This window comes from Trachemys scripta, chromosome 13 (assembly GCF_013100865.1).
Source record: "Trachemys scripta elegans isolate TJP31775 chromosome 13, CAS_Tse_1.0, whole genome shotgun sequence".
In the NCBI taxonomy this organism is placed as follows: domain Eukaryota; kingdom Metazoa; phylum Chordata; order Testudines; family Emydidae; genus Trachemys; species Trachemys scripta.
This window is the reverse complement of record NC_048310.1, coordinates 5,477,869-5,504,700: the sequence shown is the minus strand read 5'-3', so window position 1 is coordinate 5,504,700 and position 26,832 is coordinate 5,477,869. Positions and strand designations below refer to the sequence as shown.

Genomic DNA, 26,832 nt, shown 5'->3' with positions numbered 1-26,832 from the left:
TGGACTTAATAAAGGAATGTGTGGTTAAATGAGTGTTTGATGGTCTCCCATATGATCATTAATTCCAACAATTGTGTTTCCTTGGCTCTCAGCTGTCAGTACTGGACCCGCTTACACCACTTTTGTTTAAATGCTAACTTTAGAATTTACCGTGTCCCTGAAGCGTGTGCTGGCTACTTTGACTATTAGCGGTAAATATGCCCAATAGCCTGTGATGGGATGTTCGATGGGGTGGGATCTGAGTTACTACAGAGAATTCTTTCCTGGGTGTCTGGCTGGTGAGTCTTGCCCATGTGCTCAGGGTTTAGCTGATCGCCATATTTGCGGTCTGGAAGGAATTTTCCTCTAGGGCAGATTGGCAGAGGCCCTGGAGGATTTTCGCCTTCCTCTACAGCGTGGGGCACGGGTCACTTGCTGGAGGATTCTCTGCACCTTGAAGTCTTTAAACCACAAGAGGACTTCAATAGCTCAGACATAGGTCAGGGGTTTGTTAAAGGAGTGGGTGGGTGAGATTCTGTGGCCTGCGTTGTGCAGGAGGTCAGACTAGAAGATCATAATGTTCCCGTCTGGCCTTAAAGTCTATGAAAGCTGCACACACTGAGCAAATGCAGATTTTAAAGCACTATTGCTATTCAAATCTTTGCCATGGCAGTGGTGGAGGGAGGGAGAGAAGCCCTTGTACAAAGTATCAGTGGCAGCTCTGGAGATGGACATCTTATCTATCTACCATGTGGGTGACAGTGGACCGTATCCATTTAGACAGGGCTACTACTCCTAAATTCTAAATAGAGTGTCGTAAGAAATGCTGTTGCAATAACACTGGATAAAAGGAAACCATAGGGAGGGCTGGACTGTGGCAAGTGTAGGCATGTAGAACTGAGCTGCAGTCCCGGCTGATTCAGGGTGTTCGTCTGGAGTTAGCCCTTCCTCCCTGTGGAAAGCAGAGGCAGTCCAAACATACCATCACCTTCCTTCCCACGTGGGAAAGGGAAGTAAGTGTTGTACTGATTAGGTGTTACCAAGCATGGAAACACCAGATGAGCCCTAAATCTTTCAGAAGATGAGAAGGGTAGTCCCCTCCCCCACACCTCCTACATCAAGTTTCTGTCTTCAGAAGAGCTCAACAAGCACATGTTAAACAGGGAACGCCGTGATCCTAGAAAGAAGGGGGGAGTGTGGTTTAGCAGTTTTATCCAAGGCCTGGAAAACAAGTGGTTCCTCGGCTGCAGAGTCCCCAGGATCACTGCATGACCTCAGACAAGTCACAGCCTCTCGCACCTCAGTCAAAACAGCTGTGAAATAGGATAGAGCTAGACCAGATGTTGCCTTGGAGCTGAGCGTTCCTGTATTGTCTTTTTTTTCCATCTGAGCCCTTATTGCTGCTGTTTAGCTAAGTGCATTGGTTAAGTGGGAGGATAGGTGGTGCTGCTGCTTTTACAGTTATTATTCCCTGATAACCAGAAACTTTTATGCTCAAACTCTGTTCACTTTTTTTTATTATTATTAAAACATCATCTTAATTACTTGGTGGTGCTAAGTTTTGTTTTTGCTCCCAGGACCTATCACTGGGGGTAGCAGGTCATTGCTGGGAGTTCTCCTGTGTCATCTGCCAGTGGGACTTTTCCTCCTCTGCCCTATGTTTGGCTAATTTCATTTCCACACCTCCTGTTGACTGTATTTCCCTTCCTCAGTCACCTGAGCATGGATGATTTTACTCCAGAATGCACAATCTGTGGTTAACAAATCTGATATGGTCCATCATCAGGAATATTGACCTCCTGGCAGTGACAGAGATCCACTTGTCTCTGAGAATCTTATCACCCTGTAGCATTAGAGATTAGGGTGGCACTATTCTCCACACTCTTCTACAATGGCTGGTTGGGCTGGAGGAGTTGCACTATTGGTGTTTCTAGTTGTAGAGCCTTATAATAAGTTAATGCCTGCTCTGTAACCTTGTCCATATGGCAGTTTCCCATTGCTGATTTTAAAAAGGCAGAAGTAGTTTATTTCCTACCTATTATTATTAGCAGTAGTAGCACTATTAACATGCTACCTAGGAGCTACCCCTAGTCATGGACCAGGACCCCGCTGTGCGAGGCGCTGTACAACCTATAATCTGTGAGAGGTTTGCTGACTTTTCAGCCTTTTACTGTCCAGTGCTTCATTATGGGCCACTTAAACAAAAATGATGGTGATTACTCATCTGATATTTCTGTATTTGTTTCAATGCTGATTTGTGAATCTTGATTTGAGGCAGCGGTTTCTTGTAGCCCCTCACATGTCTAGACATTGTCTGGACCTTTTTATTAGCTGACTTTGCCCTTTTCAGATAATTTTTCACTTGAACTTCATTCATGAGTTTGTTTCTTTTAATATTCCTTTTTGTGAAGCGTCACTCTCTGCTAAGAGGGTTACTCATCGAAACACGTGCAGGTGTTTATATAAGCCTTACTAAAGGAGAGGTTGATTTAATGGCTCACTGCAACACAGAGGTACCACGTGTGGATTACAGCGGGCAAAAGCCCACAGATGTACTTCGACAAGCTATCCTCCACAGTCATATTTCTCTTCAGACCCCCCCCAGGCAGTGGGATGACTTGTTTGTTGCAAGAGGTATTGCTGGAAGAACTCCAGGCATGTGCCGGATATGAGTGCTTCCTAGCAAATCTTTCATTGTCTAACACCTGCTTGGTTGATACCAAGCAGCAGGTTCCTGTTGTCTTGACTGAGGCGTCTAACCATACTTCTCAGCAACTTTTTCATAGTTTTAATGCTTTCCTCGGCACTCCTCCTTGGGCTGCAGGTAATTTCCCAGTGCTCTCCCTCAATGCAGACACTGCTGTTTCCCTCTGGTTAGATGGCGAGCATCCAGAATAACTTTCCCTCTGATTATCCCCTGAGTGAAATTATACACCAGTTTAGCTGTTTTGCTTGTTCTGACATTTCTGCCCTGACCTGTGAAGTCAGGATCTGACAGAAGAGCAGCTAATCTTTCTCCTATCAGTTCCGCCCGGAGCTTCTTCCTCTCTTTTCTGGCCCTGTAACTAGCATTGTTAATTCTTTGATGGTTTCTAGGATTTTTCATCATGCTCTTGTAAACCCTGTTTTAAACACATTACTGTTGGATTCTGAAATCATCAGTAAATATCAGTCAATTTTGTGGATTCCATTTGTTTCCTCCATTCTAGTCAACTGTATTGACTGAAATCAGAGGTCACTGCTTCTCCAGGCCCAGAGTTTAGGGGACTCCTAGTTTGAATGAGGATCAATCACTCAGGTCAGATGGCAGTACTGACTGCCATTAATGACAAGCAATGGCTTTAGCTTTCTGTGCTGGCTTGTTAAGATGTTGCACCTCTGGAGATTTATCCTGACAATTCCTTCTGCACCTTCAGAGTTTGACTCCAAACACCTTCTTTATTGCAGTTTGTATTGGGTTTATTGTATTTTATGCTGTGCTAAGTTTAGTTTTATTTGCTGTTTGCTTGTGTTCTTAGTGAGTATTATAAAGCATCTTAATATAGGCATGTGTGAATAAAGTATTTTCCCCCACAATTGGTTCTGAAGGTGCTAGCAACAGATTATTTTAATCTCTCTAAAATGTTACTTGGATGCATCATATTCTTGGAAAGAACCTTTCCCTGTATGGTACTTGTGGAATGTGCAATACTCAGAGAATCAAAGAATTTAATAAAGAAAAAGACTTATTAAATCACCTAGTCCAGTCTCTGATATATTCTGTAACAAAGGCCTTCTACAGTTCCAGTAGTTTTAAATTAATCTGAAGGACTAGGCATTGTGTCCTGCAAGGAGAATGAATATTGCTTGGACTTAGAGAAATGCTTCTCCCCCACATTGTCGGTGTTAATGTATGATCTTATGTTTTAAAAAATAAACACCCAGAGCTACAAAAAACAACATAAGACATAAATTAGTATCTGTCCCTCAGCCTTCTTAGACATGATCATTAACATTTCAGATGACAAAGACACAAAACTGGTTCAATCCTTGCCACACAAGAGCTAAGGAGATGCAGGTAATCAAGGTTCTTACTGGGACCAGTACGGAGTTAAATTACCCTTTTGGCAACAGAATGCTGGGTTTTCCTCTGAGGAGCATTAATGTAGGGACTCCCAATGGGCAAGCTGCCAAAGGGGATAATTAAACTAAATAAAAATACACACCAGCCACAACAGTAACATCCCCATAAATGAGGATAATTTAAGTACTACATAGGATAGGAGACCTACTTTCCATGATGTTTCCAATGTGACCAGAGACAAAAGAGTAACATTACATGTTGCAGAAAGGAATATTCATTTACTAAAAATATCCTTTCCATTATAGTTTGCATATCAAATAACATCACTGCTTTCCATAATCATGTCATAATCTTACCATAAAATTCAATCAAGGCAACAGCTTGTGTGTGTCCAGAAAGCAATGGAACCATATGAGAAATGACTACAGATGTATCACTGGAATTTAGTTCAGTCCTCAAAACATGGCTGTTGAAAGGAATGCTTAAACTATCAGGCAGCAGGTGCCCTGCAGACAGACACCTCCCAGATAAGCCTCTTCAAAACACAGACCAACATAGCCAAGATAAGATTTCTGATTATCTAATTTTTGGAATGGGGTGATTTCCACCTTCCGCAAAAAAACACAGCCATTAAACCAAACAGGATATAATCTCATCTGGAATCCCAATCCAGTAATGTAATTTTACTGAGCTGAATTTAAAACGCAGCAGCAAAGAATAAGATGTGATATGATTTGGTTTGTTCATTAGTGCTGAAATGCAATAGAAAGGGAGCAAATGCAATGGGATTCTGGAGAGTTTTATACACTGTGTAATGTACCTCTAGGTGCTCATCTGTTAGGAGAGAGAGAAGTGAAAATATTTTTTCTCCCCTTCTCTCTCTAGTGAGAACACTTAGTGGACAGTACAGGCTCAGTGCTGTTGAAAATAATGGAGTGAATGCATCCACTCAATTATTTAAAATGGTTGAATAATTGCAGTCCTGTCAGTTCAGAAAACATCTCGCTGTAAAAGCCACTGCACAAAACCATTTCTGTGCAAGTGGTCGTGGTGGCGATAGCATATCCCAGTCCGCCATCTGACCTTGCTAAAACCCCCATAACATTCTTCCTAATCAACGGAGAAGGGTGGAGCCCAGACAGATTTTTCGTAGGGTGGTTGTAATTAGACTCACAGGGCCAGATTCACCTTCTGCTGGGTTAGCTGATGCCTGCTTAAACCCTTGCAGAAATCATTTGGGGCAGGAAGTCTGCTAGAGGTGCAGGTTGCAGTGACACACTTATGGGAGATTAAGTGACCAGCGTAGTCCAAAGAGTGGGCGGGATGGGCAGAGGGTGGGCCACTAACTCAATTACTTTCTGAGGAAGCTCCCACAGGCTTGAAAGCTTCCCACTCGCCATCACAGAATGCAGGGGGAAGGCACTGGTGGCAAAACCTCTCTGAATGTGCTGCGATGGGAAAGGGGAGGCTTGGCCCTGGAGAACAAGCACAGACAGCAGACTAGCTTGGGTGTGCACGTTCACTGATGTGTTATTCTGCAGCTACCCTAGAGTCAGTCCTGTCCATGGGACACAAAAGGTAAGGGGTGTTGGACATGGGACAAGAGCCACTAAATAGTCTAAGTCAAGCTGGGACAAGTGCCAACCCAGTGTCTGGCCAAACCATTTGAAAACTATATTTTGTTCTGTTCTTTATTTGTTAGTTTAGAACCGTGGTCACCAGTCTAAGCTTTCTGAGGTGTAACACCTGATTTTCAGAAACAGCTAGCAAGTCTATTGATAAATATATAGGTATTGCCACATACCCAAGGTGATATCTATGCTGATGTAATCTTTGTACTCCACCACCACTTGTTCCCTAAGAAATGTCTGTCTCCTTTCCACCCATAGCTATAGGATCGTCATGGATTCTGCTTTAACTGCTAGATTGGCACAATTGCCACAGTTTCATTCGGTGCATTTGCCTGTTCACATCCCTCTTAAGACAAAATAATCCTCAATTAACAAAATACATACCATTAATAATGAACTAGTACGATGGACAGCAAGACACGAAAACAATATCATGCTCAGAATTACACGATGACCATTTAATACAGCTTATTTTACCCATATGAAACAGAACCTGACTAGCCGAAAGAGGAGCTTTGTGTAAGCTTGAAAGCTTGTTTCTCTCACCAACAGAAGTTGGTACAATAAAAAATAATATTCCCTCGCCCACCGTGTCCAGCAATCAAAAGAGTCAGGTCAGTGAAATAATGGGACCAAATGCACCTGTGACAGGAGAGTAAATGCCAGATGAACTAAGCCTTGTGTTAAAGTCACAATGTGCTCGCTGAAGAGCTTCCTGCCACCTCACTTCCGAGCCCCTTCTGGACCGGACCATTTCCAGCAATGGACATTTCCATGTGTGTCTTTCTGGCTCACCTTATCGGATACTTTTCCCCAGGATCCCTTCCCAAGTGGAAGAGCAGAGGCAGTTTGGTGTGTTCCTCCTGAGTATGGGTGGTTACTCCAGAAATGTTCTGCCCAGGACAGAAATCAATACCCTGCATTGGAGAGAACGAAGTGGGTCATTGGGAATGTGAGATGAGAGAACGGGGTTGAGTTTATTATTTAATAACAGATGTAAATATGAACTCCTCAGCTCTCAAGACTTTGGCTAAGACCACTTTCCCCACTCTCCTGTTATTAACTGTGACTTTTTTTTTTAAAGAAGTTCTAACCCGAAGTTGATTATGAGTCTGCAAACTGGATTCTTCTGTTATTTATGCTGGGGTGAAAAAAGTAACTCTACTGGAGCTGATATGGTATAAAGCTGGAGGGAGAACTGAAGCAGGACTCACATTTCTGTACTATTAAAAAGCAGAAATCATCTCTATAAAATATTCATTAAAATGAAATGGCAAATGAAAGACAAAAGGGGAGATCATTTAATCATAACTCTGCACATGAAAAGCATCTTCTTCCTTTGATTACTGCAGTACAGAGCTGCATAGACGGGTTCTGATTGGCTGGTGACAACATTATAAAGGGGAAAAAATCCAATAAAATTAAAGGGCATAATCCCAAGAGACAATGAGCACCCACAACTCCTGCTAGCTTCTATGGGAAATGTTAAAGCTCAGTGTCTCTCTGAATCTGACCCAAAGGCATATTTCACTGAAGAAAGCTGTAAATTTTAATTAAAAAAAAAAGAAGAAGTTTGTCTTTCTGATTTACAGCTTCTCGAAGTCCTGGTATTAGGTTATTAAGCTGGTAATGCTAGGTGGGCTGGAAGATCTGCATTAGGTCTGAAAAAAACTCCCGTGCCCATCATTAAACTCTGTGGAAGCAAAAACCAGGATTTCCCCAGCAGTAGCGGCTGGTATGATGACCATAAGTATCTGGACGTTCCAGTTGCTCACATCAATGGGTTAAGTCCTCAATAACCAGCCCAGGGACACCCAGAGCTGTCTGTTCAGAAATCCAGAGCAGTTAGCTCTCTGCATCTGTGCATTTGTATGCTTTGCCAGGTTGTGTGTCTCCTGAACTCCAGCCAATTATTAGCCAGATGTCAACTCCCTAATAACTTAGAGCTTGGCCTACGGTCCTACGGGCTAACAGAACACTTTTAGCTCTGGGAATAGCAAAAAATTTTAAGTGCTAATTTCACTGAAGAGAAAATAAAGCAGGAGGCCCCATAGACTAGCAAGAACTAGCACCTAATGGACTTGTTAAACCTCACAGGTTTACAATTCCAGCTAACATGCTGCGCTATTTACTGTACTTCATAATGCCCTGAGACATGGACAGAGACCCAGAGAGAAGGTAAATGGTAATATTTAAATGGGGGGGGGGGGGTGAAAAGCAGTTGTACCATTTGCTTATAAAACAACAAACAAACTGAAAGGCTCTCCACAGATGTTAGGATTTGATTGGCAAACAATTTTCTAAAAATATCCTGTATGTTTTTAATGGACAGCTGGTCAGCGGAGCAGTTAATATTCTGCTTTTCAATAAAGCAAGAAGGTTAGAAGCCCATGAAATCCCATTTATCTGCACAGAGCTATAGATTCCTGAATCAGTGGCTGGAAAAAATAAGAGAGTTGCTTGATAGGTTGTAGCGGGCAACTAATAATGGACTTTAAATGGATACAAAAATGATTGACCTTTTAACCTTCTCATACCATAGACCTTGGAGACTGAATGCAGTTTTGATCGTGGAAAATAGAATTTAACTTTAAAAAGATACATGGAACAGTTAGCGGAAAGGTATCAAAGCCCAGATATAACATACAAATTATAATTTGGATGCAAATCAAACAAGCTATTTAATTAAGTGCCTGCTAATTGATACACTGCTCCTCTACTGCAAATGTTTTAGTTTGAGGGAGAATTTATTCTCTTGGGCATTTGCTTCTACATTGCTCTGCTTACATGAGAAGCAAATGGTGAAATGTAATTCACAAAATGAGGTGCTCCAGAACACGTTCCAGATTATATCCCCCGATTCCTGAGAAATAAGTCTTCAACAAAGGTGTCTCAGAACCAACAAAAAGCTACCTGTCTCTCTAGCTTCAAAAGCCAATTCCCTCTTCAAATCTAATTTACTAGAGGGAAAAAGAAAATCCCTCAAACATAACATTCTGTGACATTGATAAATAACACCCCGAAAACGTGGCTGAAACTACCTTTTTTACATTCTAAAGCCTTTCAACTTTATCTCCACAAATAAACAGTGAAATACAAATCATTTCTATGATGTTCGGTGTGACATCAAAATCCACCTGTGGCCCAGAGATGGCCTCAAAACTTTCCTACTTGCATATCAACTACTAAGTAAAATCATATTCCCCCTCCATCTCCTCGGACGGCACTGTCCAGCAAAACAACCACTCCATCAAAATACAACATCAACAGTTAAAAATGATCCTCTTAGAAGTCCAGGCCCTGAGATCCAATGGGAAGGAGCCTGACATAATAAATATCTAGGTAAGTGACAGAGACAGGAAGAGGTAACAGCAAATGGAAGGGTCCAGTACACACCAGAAGGATGGTAATAAATAGGGAACCAACTGCGATCACTCCAAAAAAACCCACCACCACCTTTTTGGGGAAAAACAGTTGTTATCTGACTTCTAAAGATAGGGAGGGATGGACTGAGATGGATAGCGGGGAAAGCAGGTTCCAGGGCAGACGGACCCAGAACATCAGGGTGGTTATTGAGGAAAGCCCTGATCCTGCAGTCAGAGCGGTTTGGGCGCAAAGGTCCATCGGCATACATCTGAGTGCCAGACAGGACGTTATGGGGCTGTGCTGGGATCCCTAATGGCAGATGATGAACAAGTGCTGCTATCCATCAGGACAAGGTTCCTGGTCTCAAATGCTGCCAGGTCCTCTGCCATGAAGAGCTTCAAAACCAATGACTGCCAATTTAAAAATTCACGCCTCTGGTGGCCATTATAAAGAACGCAGGCATATGTAGCGGGCACACTTCCACCTGGTTCATGAGTCAATTTAACCAGAGCCCCATTTGCAACTGCAAAACCCAGCACTGCAATAGAAACGGCACAGGCAGACCCTGAACGCTTGTGTGGCCCATCTCCTTCAAGGGTTCACTCACGTCAGTCTGACTGCAGGGCTGAGGCTGTAAAAAACATTATAAATAAATAACCTGAATATTATATATACACTATACTAGGTTTCAGAGTAGCAGCCGTGTTAGTCTGTATCCGCAAAAAGAACAGGAGTACTTGTGGCACCTTAGAGACTAACAAATTTATTAGAGCATAAGCTTTCGTGGGCTACAGCCCACTTCTTCGGATGCTATACTAGGTGTCAGAGCACAATACCTAGCAGGATGACTGAGGACACAGCCATTGCCATTGTACAAGCCAAGTGAGGAGGTCTGATGGCATCAAAGATCCTGCCAGATCAATTAATATGTGCTGATGGGAAAAAAAATGTTGGTTACATACAATGCATCAAACCCCAATTTCCCATTAAAATGGACATTCTGAGCCGCCTCTTGATGGAGCCCTATTGCTGAAACCTGACATTATCTGAGACACCAGCAGTATCACTGCCCAATTTAAGAGGCAGTAAAACAGCTTATATTCTGCAGGAAAATCACTTTACTATTTAAATATCATAATAGTAATTCGGCCTCTCCCTACACTCAATGCTGTTTCCAGTTCTTGAGAAGGAAACTACACAATAGCCTCTATGAATAAACTGAAAGTCTAGGATGCTCTGTCTGCACTGCTTCCCTTTTCCAGAGCAAAGAATTTTTAATCAATTCTGCTTGAGATTTGGGAAGAATTTTCAGGAACAGACAATCCACACATTTGCACATCTGGACGGTGCCTCTGGTGTCTTGGGAAACTTAGATTAGGGTTGTGTATGCTGCTTGGGAGGGGAGAGGGGGAAGTGAGATGGAGACTGTCCCTAGATCTTCCTTTATCAGGATTTAAGGAATTACTACTTTTCATTCCTGCCTCACAGAAGGTTCTTCTGCCTTCTCTGCACAAGCTGGAGTGAGAGCTGATGAAGCAGACGTGACTGGTGAAGAACGAGACTGTTCTTTCTAGATATTTGTACTGGTGAAGATTGTTAGGGAATTTGAAATCATGCCACTGTTTCAGAATGATTTCCCACTCTTCGGCAAATTAGACATTCCTTTTTAAAAGGACAAGCTAACCACACAGGCCGTAGAAACCAAGAGCTTTGCAGGCTTTAATGTTAGATACAGTGGGCCTGATCCTCAGCTGGTGTAAATCAACATCCTTCCACTGAAATCAGTGGAGCTTTGATCTACACCAGATGCGCATCTGGCCCAGTGTTTTTGCTGAGTTCCAGATGGCCAGCTTCACTTAAAAATGAAATGCATACAGGAGAAGAATGAAGAATCCCTTTAAGGGAAATGGGTTGAGCCAATTCCCGCCCTCCCCACAACAAAACCAAAACCATCATTAGACTGATTATATTGTTTCCTTAAACATTTTTGTTACGAGAGCCTGTTACTAACAATGTGCTTTTAACTGGCTATTGATTCCCTGCACAATTCTAATATAGTTTACTCTGCACCTTATATGAGGTAAGATGTTCATTTACAATAAACAGTGACCTCACAAAGAAAAACGGTAATTGCTTGTATTTAGACAAATTCTCTGATCTTTTTCCGCACACTTATAAAAACACGAGGGACATGTCTACAGCTAGGCACAGTTCTGTGCCTTGTTAGAAACAGCCAACTAAAAGAGCATCCGATTACTTGCAAATAGTAACCAGAAGCATGTCTGCTAGTGGACCAGATCTCCTGGACAGGGATGATGTTTTGTACCATTGCACAGTGAAGAGAAATTTCACTGAATGTCATTGAGTTCCCCATATAAAAAATAAAAATAAACCTTTCCTCCAGACAGGACAAGTGGATTTTTAAGGGGGCAGGAGCGTCTGCCCCTCCAGCCCCACTGCAAGCCCCTCAGCAAGAACTACTGACTGTTGATTATACGGCTTGTGACTCAATTTCCAGAGTAAATGGCCCACAGATGTTATGTTAATAATGACAGGAGACAAATCCAACAGTTCGCCATTTTGGGCTCCTAGCCAAGCGATGGAATCAGCACTTGTGTTAATGTAAGCCCTCTGGCGATTCATCTCCCTGGCACTATCCCAGAGCATTCTGAATTTACAAGTGACTGTGGATTATGATAGTGGCACAGCAAACACTGGACCGTCTCCTTGCCAACAGTTCCTCATTCCAATGCTCAGAACACAGAACAACAAAACAAATTTTAATATTAGGAAAAAACCAGATTGTTTGAGGCAGGTATCCCCAACACTGCAGCAATCTGCTCTTTCTTCTTGTCCTTGCCACAGCACTGGAAAGCAGCGATTCTCACTCGTGGCAGTTCTCAGCAAAAGCCTCCAGCATTGGAACTCAGAGTGACCGAACACCTGAAAATGCTGGTGCTGGTTTCTCTTGGCAGCCGCTTCAGCCCTGTTGAACAAAAATCGCTTCTAATGTGTTAACTGTCTGGAAGGGAGTGGAGAAAAGGGGCAAATCGAAAAGTCTCCATCGGCTCTCAAGCAGAAGCGATCGATAGCTAGCTCATATGCTCAGAGGACCACAATCAAATGTCATTATTTGTGAGGTTCTACTTGACTTCACATCCCCCCTCACAGAAAAGGCTTTATCGATTCCTTCATGTTGATGAGAAGGGCAATCAGAACAGACCGCAGCACAAATAACCCCGCTGGCATTTTACAGTGAAGCAATAGGGTGTGTGTGTACACACACACACACACACACACACCCTTTATGAAAAACCACTGAAAACTACTAACAAGATACTAAGCCGACAGTAGAGAGGCTGAAGTTTATCAGCCCCAATCCACTAAACCAAAGGGCTTTTTAAAAAATATTTTGGCAAAGATCCAGTTAAGGTCACCTCACCAGTGCTACCGAAGAGGTATGCTCTGTGGGAGTGATCTCGGGACTAAGCAGAGGCGAGAGCTTTACCCTCCTGGTGACTCAAGTTCTTGCCACCTCTAATGAACCACTAAAATCGGGATTTTGGAAGGAATTTAATTACCCCTCAAAAAAGAGAGGCCAGTAGATTCCTTCAGGAATCCACAATTTCCCCCTTTATTCTCCTCCCCCCGACCCTGCGTAAAGCTGACCTGTCCTCCCAACAGAGGAGGGCTAAATGCAGCTCCCTCCCGCTAAACTCTTCAGCATTGTTCCTGATCAGCTGGGCAGGGCAGCAGGAGAGCATCAGAGCATGAGGCCTATGTTTCAGAGTGGGTAGAGTAAATCTGCCTGTCCTCCAGGATCTGCCTTGTCTCACTGACCTCTTCTGGGCTAAACGCAGTGGTGACAAATAGTGGTATGTGGTACAAGATATACACACAAGTGGTAGTGTATCTGTTTGGTATTCTGTGGTTGGGCCAAACACATGCAACTTAAATGCCACAGGGATGGCAGGGGAATGCAGCAGGAAAAGCAACTCAAAGAAGGCTGTAGGGCAAAGTGGTGGGGTGCATGGGGGCTGCTCTAGCTTACAATTGAATTGGTTTCAGCACAACCACCAAATGCCAGTTGGGTGTGATTCCTAGACTCCAAAGCCAGAAGGGAGCACTGTGATCATCTAGTCAGCTCTCCTGCAGGACACTGGCCATGAGACTTCCCGGAATTCGTTCTTGTTTGAACTACAGCATGTATTTTTTAAAAAACCATCCAAATCTGGATGGTGGAGAGTCCACCTCAGCCCTCGGTAAGTCGTTCCAATGGTTAATTACCCACACTGGTAAATATTTGTGCCTTACTTCTAGTCTAAATTTGTCTAGCTTCAATTTCCAGCCAACTACCCTACTTGACTGGTGACACAGATCCTCTGACCAATTTGCATTGGATGTGTCATGTACACTGCTGTGTTCATTACTACTGGATTTGGCTGGAAGGTTGTCAGCGCCGATAGGGCCGTGGAAGAGCCTACGCTCGGAGAGCCATAAGCACCAAAGGACAGTACGGGCCAGATCCTCGGCAGGTCTAAAGCGACATAGCTGCACTGATTTCAATGGAGCTATTGCGACTTACCGCAGCTGAAAGTCTGGCCCTAGGCCTGCCGGGTGAATCCAGTTACAGGTTCTGTCACGCTGTTGCAGACTACACTTCCTGTGCTCTCACAGCGTCTTTTTAAACTCCAGGGGTCAATAATGCAGTATTTTTCCTGTGGAATCATTTATTTACTGACTCTCCAATGAAGTCTGAGACTAAAGAATTCTTAAACTTCTCCGTGTCTCCTTTTTTTCAGTCCAGAACCAAATCTCACTCGGGAATAGAATATGTATTAAATCTCAAATTATTTACAAATATAAATATATTCTCTCAGTAAATTCACTTATCTCTGTCCTATTCATCTGCTCCTAGATGTCAGACAATTCAAACTGCATAAACATGAACCACTTGTAAATCACAAAGGCTTTTTATTGTACAAAAATGGCAGCGAGGTAAATATTCCTCATGTGAGCGTCCCATGTAATTTACAAGCAGGAGTGGTGTGTGCCATCAAGTCCTTAGTCTCACTTATTTCCGCTGAGTGGATTTATATTTCTTTCCCTTATGCTATTTAAGGGAGTAGCCATTCATGAATATAAGTTATCTAAATAATCAAGTAGAAATAGCAGGGAAGATAACACCAAATAGTCCTGTAGTGCTAGGAAATAGATTATAACGATTTATGGGAGGAATCGGATTAGAAAATACTGGCTTTGGAGGATAAAAAAACAAAAACCAAAAAACCAACACATTTCATCTTTGTGACTGATGACATGAAATTGAATCCCAAACTAGAATGCAGATGATGGGTACCAGTTAAAGCATGTTAATGTCATGAGAGTTTAATAAGGCAAAGAGACTATAAATCAGTGGACTGCTGGCATGGGATCTTTGCAGTGTAAATATTCCAAGTGCCATATGGGGAGAAGCATGCACAGCCGAGTTATCTCCTGGGGTTAGCTGTCTGTAAGCGTCTCCTCTGTGCTCCATTTTACACATACTTTATTACTTAGCTGCCTAACACTGCAATCAAGCCAGTAGCTTTCCAGGTGAGAGGCTAAAATTCCTAAACTTGCACAAATTCTTCTTAACCAAGCTTGATGGTGAAAAGCATGGAGGTGTTCAGAAGACACACATGTGGCCAGAAGGATAACAATGTGATGTTTTCCAATCCTAACATCAATTGGATTCTGGTTTGCTCAGTGGCATTTACAGGTTTAAAAATCTTAAAACAAAAGCACACCAAGCATGAATTAAAAATCGCGTTAAGTTGTCTGTATTTTGGTTTGGCGGGATTCGTTTTAAATTGATAGATGTTGGTAAATGTCAAGTTCAGCTGACACTGAAATCAACACAAAAAAAGCATCCATCAGTAATAGCATGAGTGCAGCCTGTCCCTCCCCCCCGCACGCTGCACCTACAGGGATCCAATGTCACTGGCCTTTTGGCAGCGCAGTCCTGGGAGTGAGCAAGCAGGGCCATGACAGCAGAGCTGCAGAGGGCTTCCTGCATGGTGACACTGGATCGCTGCAGGAGCAAGGTGTGGGGGAGGCTGCGGTCCTAGCAGGCGAGCATAGTGCTGGAACTAGAGGTGCTGAGGGTGCTGCAGCACCCCCTGGCTTGAAGTGGTTTCCATCATACGCAGGGGTTACAGTTTGGTTCAATGGCTCTCAGCACCCGCACTGTACAAATTGTTCCAGCGCCCCTGCAGGGCAGAGCAGAGCAGAGCAGAGACTCCCAGCCAGGCCTGTGAGGGATGAGTCCCCAGCTGTGGGGGAGGTCACCCTGCTGCTGAAAGGCTCCTGCCCAGGGACAAAACCATTCAGTAGCAGGGTGGCCTCCGCTGTGGCTGGGGGCTTTCCTTCCTCCGTGCCATCCTGACCAAGGGTCCTGCACCACCCTGTCTGCTCTGCCCTCCCAGGCTCCCCGCTTTCTCCACACCTTGCACATGCAGGGATCGGGTGTCACCGGCCTGTGACCACATGGGGAATCCTCTGCAGCTCCGCTGTCATGGCCCCACTCACTCACCCACCAGCCAGGTGTGTGGGAACTGTTCAGCAGTGGGGTAGCCTCCCCAGCAGCCAGGGGCTCATCCTCCTCTATGTAGTCCTGATCAAGTAGGATCTGCTCCAGGTCAGGACCGCAACCTCCTTCGCACCTGTGTTTTGGGCCCCTCAGTGGCACAGGGAGTTCTCTACAGCCCTGCCCCAACCCTACCCATCCCTTAATATCATGCAACAGTAAAAATTTAGAAATAAAAAAAAAGTGATACTAATAATTGAAATTAAAGAAAAAAATTGGATTCTGACAAGACTATCTATATTTAGTAAAAAAACCTCTCCCAATTAACAAGGGCTTTCAAGAGCAAATGGAGGTTTGGCTGAAACATGAAACAATGAAGCAACTCTACAAAAATAACAAGATACTAAATTATCCGTAAAGTAAACCTCTTGAAAATAAACAGAGTTGTTTTGACGTATCTGGCCAACCTCAGGCCTGTTTAAATGGTTGCAGCTCCAATAAAGATGATGGAACTGTACCAGCTTTCACCAGATCTGATTTTGGCCCCATCATCTTTATGAGTGAAAGGCTTCCAAGTTCAAAGGGAGTCTAATACATCTCCACATCTGACTCAGATAATCAGGTAATGAGCCAGTCAGGAGACCCCACCATTAGACAAGGTAAAAACTTGCCTTCTTAGCCAAAAGCCCCAGTGGCTTGGCAAGGCAAACTCATCTGTTCTGTCGACAATCAGGATTTCTAATGTCACACAAGTGTACATTAAAGTCCACTTGCAATGAAGCCAGCAAGCAAAACTGGCTCGTCCTACTCTGCCAAGATAACTCCAACCACAATATAAATATTACTGATAACAAAGCAGTAATGGCAAGGAGGAACTGTGGAGCGGTCATGTATGACAAGTTTGCAAAAAAGAAAACAAAAATCAGAGTGGTAAAAATATTCTGCATTCCGAATTATTTATTTATTTATTTATTTTAAGCTCGTGAGGGTTGTAATTAACGTCTGGAGGACATGAGAGGAATCGGAACAAATTTCAGCCCCAGCTTCCCCTGCATGTTGTTAATGGCTATTCTGTCCACTAATGTGCTCCAATTTTACCCACATCAACCACATGTGATACAAGCTGCAGGAAAGCAAGTGAATTTTTAATCATCTCTCTGATGTACAGCATAATTACGGACTTTAATCAGCCAGTAGTTAAACAAAGACTTAGAAAGAAAGAAATATTCCTTAATTACACAACTGCCACTGCTCACAGTGGGAGAGTCTTTGAAATGAGTAACCGGTCTCCATTATCACAGCTACACACATATTCAGACGTGTACAAACAGGTTAGATCAATATAGGCATTTATTTTTTTCTGAACTAGGTGTGTAAGTGTGTGTATGTGCTTATATTACAATGGAGAGAGTTACTCATATCTGACATGGTCTTGTGTACACATGGGAAATGCACATTCTTTTCCAATGTCCCCACTCACAGTGAAAATCTTCCACACTCTTTCCATGTCACTTGAAAGATCCGAGCTTTATTCACATACACGTGTCGACAATATCTTGCATCATCCCCCTCACAAAGTGTTAACAATGGCGTAAAGTATGCGATGCAAGTTTCCCTCCCAGTTGGTAAGTCTCTTTGGTGCCATGTAAAATTGCAACTTTGACTCTTTGAGCCGTTCAGTCTTTCTAGATACAAAGTTTACAGCCATGAATGTAGAAGTCTTCCGTGATGCTGCCTCTACCCCCCACCCCGCTCGCCCTGAGTATACAAACTACATGCTTGTTTTCACATCCACAAATGCTAGCAGCACTTTGTTCTGCACCTGTGAAGCCCTGAGGACCTCCCATACATAACAAATACTCATAATCTTACAAACAACCCCCTGTACCACCAGCCTGCTGTTGAAATTGCTGAGAGCTGTGCCAGAGCACATTTACTTCACTTTTAAGGGCATAATCAGCATGGCACAATGGTGAGCTGCCATTTGTGAAATGCCCCAGAGTTTATTACCCAAGTTTGGAACAAGAAAGATACAAAATCAGAAAAACAGCAAGAGAGTATCACTTAGAACAAAGGGATGATCAACCGAGAGAGCTCAAAAATGTGCTGTCTTAGAATGATTTAGGTCGGAGCATGCTTTTGTAAGAGATGAAACACAAGTGCTCTGTCTTCAGCGGCTGCAGTTCTTTGCACAGTGCAGCTGCTGACGGCTGGACTTCCTTCCCTCTCCATGCATTGCTTAGCAAAGCAGCCTCATATTCGTGTCAATAGTGAGGGACATTGAATTCCTCATATCAGACACTGGATCCACACCAACAACTTAATGTAACACTCCAAATGGGGTGACATATGAGCTTGGTAAGAATTGATCAAGAAAAGATGCTTAACGTTGGAGTATATTAGAGGCTAAAAAAAACAAAAACAAAAACAAAACAAAAAACCCAACCCCAACATCCAAAACAACCCAAGAGGACAATTTCCTGTGATTGCCCTGGAATGACATTGACTTCAATATGAAGGTGCTGAAATACTAGTCTCCTTCCTCCTTTCCCTTTATCCTACAGATCCAGCAGTAATGACACATCAATGTCTCCAATAAAAGGCTGGTTTAAAATGGAGCGCAGGGACATGCCAATGATTTCGAATTCCCCTTTAATGGGTTTTTCTCCCCCATGAGGAAAATGTCACTTGATGCAACTGGGAATGGGGGAAATGAACTAAACGAGGGGGTTTTGTTTTCTGTTACCTGACTGAACTGCTCCCAGGAGTTGATCCAGGTCCAGTAGTGAGCCTTGTAAAGCCCAAGTCTTACTGCCATCATCTCGTTGCCACGGTAATAGAATATCGGCCTGACAGGGAAGCAGAAGGGGGAGGGGAAGTGCAGCTGCATGAGAAATGCAATGTGCCTAAACAAACGCTTGGGCAGGCACACTGATAAGGGAGACAAACACTTTAATGGAGTCTGACTTCCGATTCAGCTATCAGTCAGGAACAGGCTGCCTTCTCAGAGTCTCCACTGCAAGGTTTTCAATTAACATTTTTTAAAGTGTTCATCAAGTTGAGAGCTCACATTGCACAAGAATGAAACATTATACAACTGGGCTGCCAGTGACTGTTAATCCTTGAACTATCAGCCCCTGGAATTTTCTATAGAGCGTGACGATTTAAACACCAAATGTCTCAGAAGAGTGGGGTGTGTGATGGGGATTCACAGAACATGTGATGCTTGGTCTCCTGTTTATGGCTGGGGACAGCTAGAGAGCACCAGACTGCCAGCTGTTACTGTCACACAGGCTGATTAGCCAGAGAAGGGGGAAAACGGCATTAAAGACGCATTCTGCTTTCCAGTGCCATCTCAGAATGCACCCGAATCACAAATGCTAGCACTCCAACATGCTTTAGATTCCACCCCCATCAATTTCTCAAAAAGCCTTCCCATTAACTTGGCCTAATGCAATTCTGGGTGCTGCCTTTTCTCAAACCCCCATGCTTCTCAATTTAGGGAGCACACTGGGGATATATTTGGAAAATATATTCTATTCAGACTAGTTAATGGCCTGTGTCCCCCTTTCAAAAAATGTTGTGGCGAGCTCAGCACTGTCCCCCCTTTTCCCTCTGGTTTCACCGACAAAGCACTCTGTTGCTCTTGGAATGGAAGGTAAAACCAGACCACTCCATTTCTGCAGAACTGAAGCATCTATAGAGGGCAGACTCTGTTGGCAGAGTTCCTCATGCAAGGACTCCAGCTTGGTCAGCTTTTTCCAGTAGTTATAGACTGCTACACGAAGTCAGAAAGTTCATCATCATCAGTTCTGAATCTGCAGCTTTGGTTTGGACTCAGAATTCCTATTTTGCAAGAACTGTCTGGTTCTATGGTGCCACCTTGAAGACCATATCTTCATGGTAAGAGAAGGTTAAAAATCTCCCTGACTGAAGCACAGGAGTGGTCTTAGATCCCTTCTGGTTTGAGAATGAACTACAGTCTCCATCACTCCCTGCACAAACGATGAGTATTTAATGAGGAGCTCTTTGTATTTATGAGGAGCTTGTGAACAAAGGGAAAAACAGGGCCCATTCCTTTTAGTCCACTCTGTATACACCAAAAACTCCTAAGGGATAATGAGAGTGAAGGGGGTAGCAAGAATGCAGAATGGGGTCCAAAATGTTCCCACCAGTGAAAGAAAAGGACTCACTCATCCTGTTCTCACTCACCCATAACACTCATTCCTCAAGGAGCTTTCTTTAGTTGGGGGTGTTTGTATAAGATCTTTTGTTTTAAATAATCTTTTCCATCCCCACATCATCTTTACTGTTCCTGCTTTCTTAGCGAAAAAGGATGTTAAAACCTAACCCACTGGAAAAAAATATGAATGGAGTTTTTGGCTTTGGAAGACCTGACCTGGTTCACCTGGTGCACTGAAGTGACAATTATTGTAGTGCAAGGGGCAGAGTAATAAAACGTTTGTCTCTCCAATGAAAAAACTCTTATGTCAATAAAGAACCTCTTCAACCTTAAAGAAATAAAGTAATGCTAACTGCAAACATTTCACAGCACTCACAGATCCAGTAACGCCCAAAATTAGACACGAGGTGAATCATCTGCAGTGCCATGCAGGTGCTTTCTACCCTAATGGGCACAAAAATAGCTTTTCTGACCTAAGGTTCAAAGTCAACACAGAAGAGAACACAGATGAATCCTGCAAGTGTCCCGGTGACTTTTCTCATGCTCTCCCCTACTTATGGAACATCCTCTCTACTTTGATTTGTCAGGCTGCTTCCCTCTGCTCAATTATACCATTCCTGGAAATACTCCCAGTTCTACATTGCCCAGGAAAGGAAGTCAAGAATGTTCACTGTCTAATCTTGTCTTGTTTTAACACCCATCCCCTCCCCCACTGCTGCTCATTATGCCAGCTCTTCAAGTCAAGTCTAAAATTTGGGCCCAACCGTGAAAAAGGATGCACACAAGCAGACCCAGAGGAGCAAGTGGGGTTTCAGTGAAGTCCCTTTCCAGGGTCAAGGCCTTTGACTGTATACTCTTTCAGGCAGTGGCTGTGTTTTGTGAAGGACCCAGACACTCTTGGTTGCTACACAGTAATAAATAATTAAACCTCCTTTCCCTAACCAGGTTAGAGTTCACGGAATTTATCCTCACTGTGACCTTATGCTGTTCCAGGGATCTGTGCTAATCCCTGGACAACTGAATGTGCCCAGGGAATCCATTTCCTGGCAATATGCTGAGTTTCAAGCAATCCCACCTCGCTAGCTCCAGCACATAATTAGCACAGAAAGTAAATCTCTGTTGCTCACCCCAGTTCAGCCACCAGGAACCCAAAGTGTACCAGGCCAGTTTCTAAAGTAATAAATAGTTTTTAAGAAGAGATTTTTAAAATGAGCAAATGAGTTCTGCCCCCCTCCAATAATCGCGAGGGAGGAGCTGTGAGCTCCGTGCTCATAACTAACCTGTCAATTAGCTTGCCCTGCAGGATAACAGGAGAAAGGTCAATACCGTCAATCTGTCTGTCACTGGGAGGCTGCAATCCCGCTAGGGAGAGGCTGGTGGTGAAGAGATCCATCACATTACCCAGCTGATGACTCACCTGAAATCGACAAGACAACGAAGAGCATTTGCACAGACTTTCCATACAAATTCAAGCAGACGAGGCTGCCTGCCTCTTTGCTACAAAAGAGCTGCTTTCTCAATCCCATTCCTTTTTTGCAGCTCTCAAAATTTCTCACCTGGGGCTTGCTCCTGCTCATATCAGAGTCACATGCAAAGTCCCCATTAGCTTCTAGAGGGCTGAATCAAGCCCTTCCTCCTTTCATGTTGTTTTTTATGGATTTTTTTTTTAAACCTTTCCCTTTACTTCACCCACTTTCCATTCATTGATTCATACTTTGTGGTGCTTAGGGCCCCCTGGTGTGCATAGGCAAATTATTACTCATTCTGAGATTGAAAAAAATCAGTATTCCATACAAAGTTCCCCTTGATTTATTCCATCCATTGGCCCTCTCCAGAGCCCTGCATTGGCAGGGGTGAGCTCCCAGCAAGTACAGAAGTGGGTGGATGGGGAGTGATCTTCAGGGCCCAATGACCTTGTCTACAAACCATTTTCAACAATTCTAGAATGGTAAATCTGAAATATTTTAGAATATTTTTATCAGGGAGGAAAAACCACCATTTTTTGGCTTTAGTGGTTTTTTAAGAGGTTTTTAAATTTAACTGGCAGCCATATTTATAATTCCTTCTGTCTTAATTATTTCTGTTTTAAAAGCAAGCAAACCACACAGTATTTGTTTCCACCGATTACCTTCTGACTGATTTACACACACACACACACACACACACACACACACACACACACACACACACACACACACACACACNCACACACACACACACACACACACACACACACACACACACACACACACACACACACACACTTTCTGTGCTATGCTACTATGCTAGGAGACTATCATCTGCCTTGGGATGGGGAATTAACCAACATTACACAAATTTGAGGCCGATATCTTCAGTCTAGTGAGAGAGTATGAGCGCTTTGCGACAAGATGCACCAGTACCAGATGTGACCCAACAGAACCTTCCCAGGCATACCGCAAACTCGGAAACAAAGAGCCATGTGACCCAATTCAACATACTTATACAGTGGAGAAAAAACATTTACTTTCTTTTCCATCCAAGGCAGATTCTCATGTTCTACCAATATACTGAGGATACCAATATATCGGTCATAACATCATAACCATCAAAGCCTGCCTTATCCATGAATCTTCCTGCTAATAAGTAATGGATCTCCATTTACTAAGCTGACTCTAAAAGAGTATTTAAATACCGGAGCAAATTATGATAAAAGAGGAACTCTGCAACATATCAGCTCAGTTGTTTTAGTTTCTTCAGCCCTATTAAGGGGAACAAACTATCTTCTGAATTACTAAACCTCTTGCTCTAAGTGGCTAGATGGCCAATAGGTTGAAAAAGTGAACATCTAAGGATTTAAGCGGGGAATTGAAAAATATTTCTGAAAATTACAGTATTTTCCTCTTTCCAAAAACAACAGGCTGCATGCTGGGCTTGCATTTGGGATGGATTAAGCGTTTAACATTGCAATGTCACTCTGCTGGATTACAGTCATTTCAATTCTTAACCATTTGAATTCATCACAAAACACTGACAAGAGCATTTAATACTGAGGAAGGATATGGGCAAAACTTCCCCTGTTCCCATGCAGGAGAAACAGAATGCAAAGCAGCAAGCATAGAGAGGGCCTGATCCTGGAAACCTTTATTTATGAAAATAGCCTTCAGTCAGTAGAGTAATCTGACTGAAATTACTGGGATTACTGGCATGTGAAAGGTTGCGTAGGATCAGGCCCATAGTTTGATTCAGAGCTTTTGCTGCACTGAGGTACTTTGGAAGAGGCTAGGATCAGGCTGTTTTTGTGGGCAGTAAGGATGGGAAGGGGTTAAATCACAGGACCTGAAATATTAAACGGTTCTCCACATGAGCAACACAAGAGGCAGGTATGTACACGAACTCTTCTAAAGGTTCATCTCCTCATTTGGAGGAGAGGATGGAGGGAAACTGCTTGTAACTTTCTCTGCTACACAACCTCGGAGAAGGAACTGGAACAGTCCCATTTTACAGTGAAACTGGACGTACTGTTTTAGTTTTATAATGTGCACTGGTACTGGGTGATCCATATTTTCTCCCTTCAAAACAAACCAAACCAAACCTACATACACTGCACCAAATCCTGCAATCCTTACCCAGGCAAACCTCCCATTGCCTTCCACCCCAACAACTAAGTCAGACACCAATGAGACTGCGGCTCACTGCAAATACATAATGGTTACACACACGCTCCCTGTTCCTTTGCAAGAATGACAGACGCGCCTTTTTATTGCTGATTCAAACACTAACAAAAATGCTGTTGTGTAGCGTCAGATACAGAGATCTGGGGAGGGGTCAGGCCCCACTGACCCCATTTTGATGGGACCTAGATGTTGCTGCTGATGCTCCTTACGCTCTACTGTCTCCACACTGCTCTCTTTGGGTACACCTACCTACACTGCAAAAAATAAACATCACATTAAAAAGGATCCACAACAGTGTGTCTCAGAACAACTGACTTAGGCTCATGCTACAGGACTAAATATAGCGGGGCAGACATTCCTGCTTGGGCTGGAGTCCGGGCTCTAAGACCCATCCCCTTCTCCAAGCTAGCATGAGTCTGTCCACTAGGGCTGGGAGGCTCACCCCCAGCTGCAGTGTAGACATACCCTTAGATTGTCGGCTCCTTAGAGCAAGGCTCTTGCCTTGTGTGTGTGTTTTGTAAAGGGCTGTGCACACGTTAAGAGTGCACAGACATTAAATAATAACAATGTTATCCTCCTTCAAAGAAGCTATCACATCCATTCCTGACAAAGGTGGACAACTTCACACACCATGAGGTGCTGAGTCTCGTATGCTCGCCCCCTGCTCCTTACCCTTTGCACGTCGCAGGCATTGTGAGGTTGGAGAAATGCCATGTGAAGGATTTGAGAGATTAATAAAGGGGATATTTGGCACATGATATAGTTATTAACGTGCCTGCTCTCCATGTACTCCTGCTGCAGCAGGAATGAACAGGATAGCTAGCATGTAAGACTTTTTGTAATTAGGCCTTTCACAGTTTATAAGGCAAATCCAAAAAAAAAAAATCACTTTTCATGTCGCCACTCAATCCTGTCACCTAAATCTTTTGGCTAACAGACTGCAAGAAGCAATAGCCAAGCTGAGACGTACTATCTAATTTATACACTGTGACAGTCCTCTGGGGCCACCACTGACTTCTTGTACTGGCCTTTATTAAACATAACCAGATGTAGATGGCTCCCTTTAATCATTCAATTACGGTTCTGGTCTCAGACAACATTCTTCCGTGAAGCAGAGAAAACTTCTTAAGGAAATTAAACGCCAGTGCCACAGCCACTTGGATTTATCTGTGCTCTGCAGCACCGTGAAGACAGAAAAAAATAAAAAGGGTTAATATTTATAAAACTTTGAAGTATTTTCAGGGAATTTTTTTTAAATTACCATTTTCTCCTGTCAACAGCACTCTCATTCTAGTTGCCTCTTCCATTTTTTCTTAAGAAAAATAAAAATCCAGAGAGAGTAACAGCCCAGAGAAAATAAATAACAGATAAAAGAAGAGCGAGATCAGATATTCCTCGTATCAGTGAGGAACAGCTGGCATTACGCACGTAAGAAGGGCTCCCCCCCCCCTTTTTTTTTTAAATAAACTCTCAGTGAACACATAACGTCTTTAAGAAAATGAAATCCTTTTGCTGTGGGCCACGTTGCGGGAAGAAATAGTCACCACTGCTGTTATCAGTGCTTTCAAGCTTTAACTCTGAATCAAAGGCGACAATTAATAAAGTCGCCCCCGCCAGGAAAGGAAAGGAGAAAAGCTAAATATTTGAAACTGGGTGAACAAATGTCAGGGTGTTTTTAAATAAAATCCTTTTACAGTTATCACAGCGAGCAGACCTGATATCCCTGTCTAATTCAATTTCAATTTGCGCCCCATGGGAGATAGTGAAGAAAAGGTTGCAATGCTGTCTTTGGGTTGATATGTTCTTTTCTCCTTCAGGGAGCAGGAACTGGGGAGGGAAGGGGAGGAGACACGCAGAAAGAGAGAAGGAGAAGATTCAAATACCAGCAGAATATGAATTTCTTTCAGCTAGATCTTTCCAGAAGGCAGACGTGATGCAGGGAATGTTTAAATGTTGACTTGTTATGAATTCACCTGGAAAATGGAGAGGGGGAGGAAGCTACAGAAAGGGTGTTTGTGTGTGAATAAACATGCCAAAACGGGGGGCCAAAAGGAACTGAATTTTGATGCCAACACCAGCAGCAGCCTCCTGTGGCAAGACCCCCACCAAGCCCCAAACTGGTTACCTATAGCGCTACTGATGTTCCTATTAGAACTGTCCACTTGATTTCCTTTATAATTTCTACTCAACATTCCTTTTATTTGAAATAAAGAAATACACCCACTAAAAAAAAAGAAGCTACAAGTCAGTAAGATTGTCAGCATAAGAACATAATGGCCATACTGGGGCAAACCAATGGTTCACCTAGCCCCGTATCCTGTCTTCTGACAGTGGTCAATGCCAGGTGCTTCAGAGACAATGACCAGAACAGGCAATCATTGAATGATCCATCCGCTATTGTCCACTCCCAGCTTCTGTCAATCAGAGACTAAGGACACTAAGAGCATGTGTTTGCATCCCTGGGCATGTTGGCTAATAGATATTAATGGATCTATCCTCCATGAACTTACCCAATTCTTTTTTGAATTCTGTTATAGTTCTGGCCTTCACAATATCCCCTGGCAAAGAGTTCCACAGGTTGACTGTGCGTTGTGTAAAGAAATACTTCCCTATGTTTCTCTTAAACCTGCTGCCTATTAATTTCATTGGGTGATCCCTCTTATGTTATGTAAAGGAGTAAATAATACTTCCCTATTCACTTTCTCCACACCAGTCATGATTTTATAGACCTCTGTCATATCCCCTCTTAGTCATCTCTTTTCCAAGCTGAAAAGTCCAAGGCTTTTTAATCTCGCCTCATACAGCAGTGTTCCATACCCTTCATCATTTTTGTTGCCCTTCTCTGTACTTTTTCCAATTCTAATATATTATTTTTGAGATGGGGCGACCACAACTGCATGCAGTAATGAAGGTGTAGGCATATCATGGATTTATATAGTGGCATTATGATGTTTTCTGTCTTATTATCTATCCCTTTCTTAATGGTTCCTAACATTGTTAGCTTCTTTGACAGCTGTTGCACATTGAGCGCATGTTTTCAGAGAACTATCAACAATGACTCCAAGATCTTTTCTTGAGTGGTAACAGCTCATTTATATCCCATCATTTTGAATGTATAGTCAGGATTATGTTTTCTAATGTGAATTATTCTGCATTTATCAAATTTCTGACCATCAACAAGGAGGCATGACCCTTCCAGAGAATGCTTTAACTCCAGTAGTTTGGTGGGGCTGAGCAACCGAATGGCGCAGGCAACAGGATAGGGAAACTTTCAACAGCAGGTTACTGCTTTGAATGTGGCCTCGGTCAACAGTAACCAAAAGTTGTCACCATTTGATAGATGTTTGGTCATCACTATGAGACAGTTTGTGGGTTCACTCCAATTC

The 26,832-nt window shown here is 43.1% G+C and overlaps 1 protein-coding gene across 1 annotated transcript in view; it reads right to left on the bottom strand.

Moving 5' to 3' along the window:
* Window positions 1-26,832, bottom strand: part of GALNS (galactosamine (N-acetyl)-6-sulfatase) — a gene marked incomplete at its 5' end in the record, with an annotated part of 58,239 nt that overhangs the window by 12,997 nt on the left and 18,410 nt on the right. Inside the window, 3 exon segments of the mRNA XM_034788101.1 lie at window positions 6,469-6,590; window positions 18,354-18,456; window positions 21,071-21,207. Of these exon segments, the coding sequence (XP_034643992.1) occupies window positions 6,469-6,590; window positions 18,354-18,456; window positions 21,071-21,207 (362 nt within the window).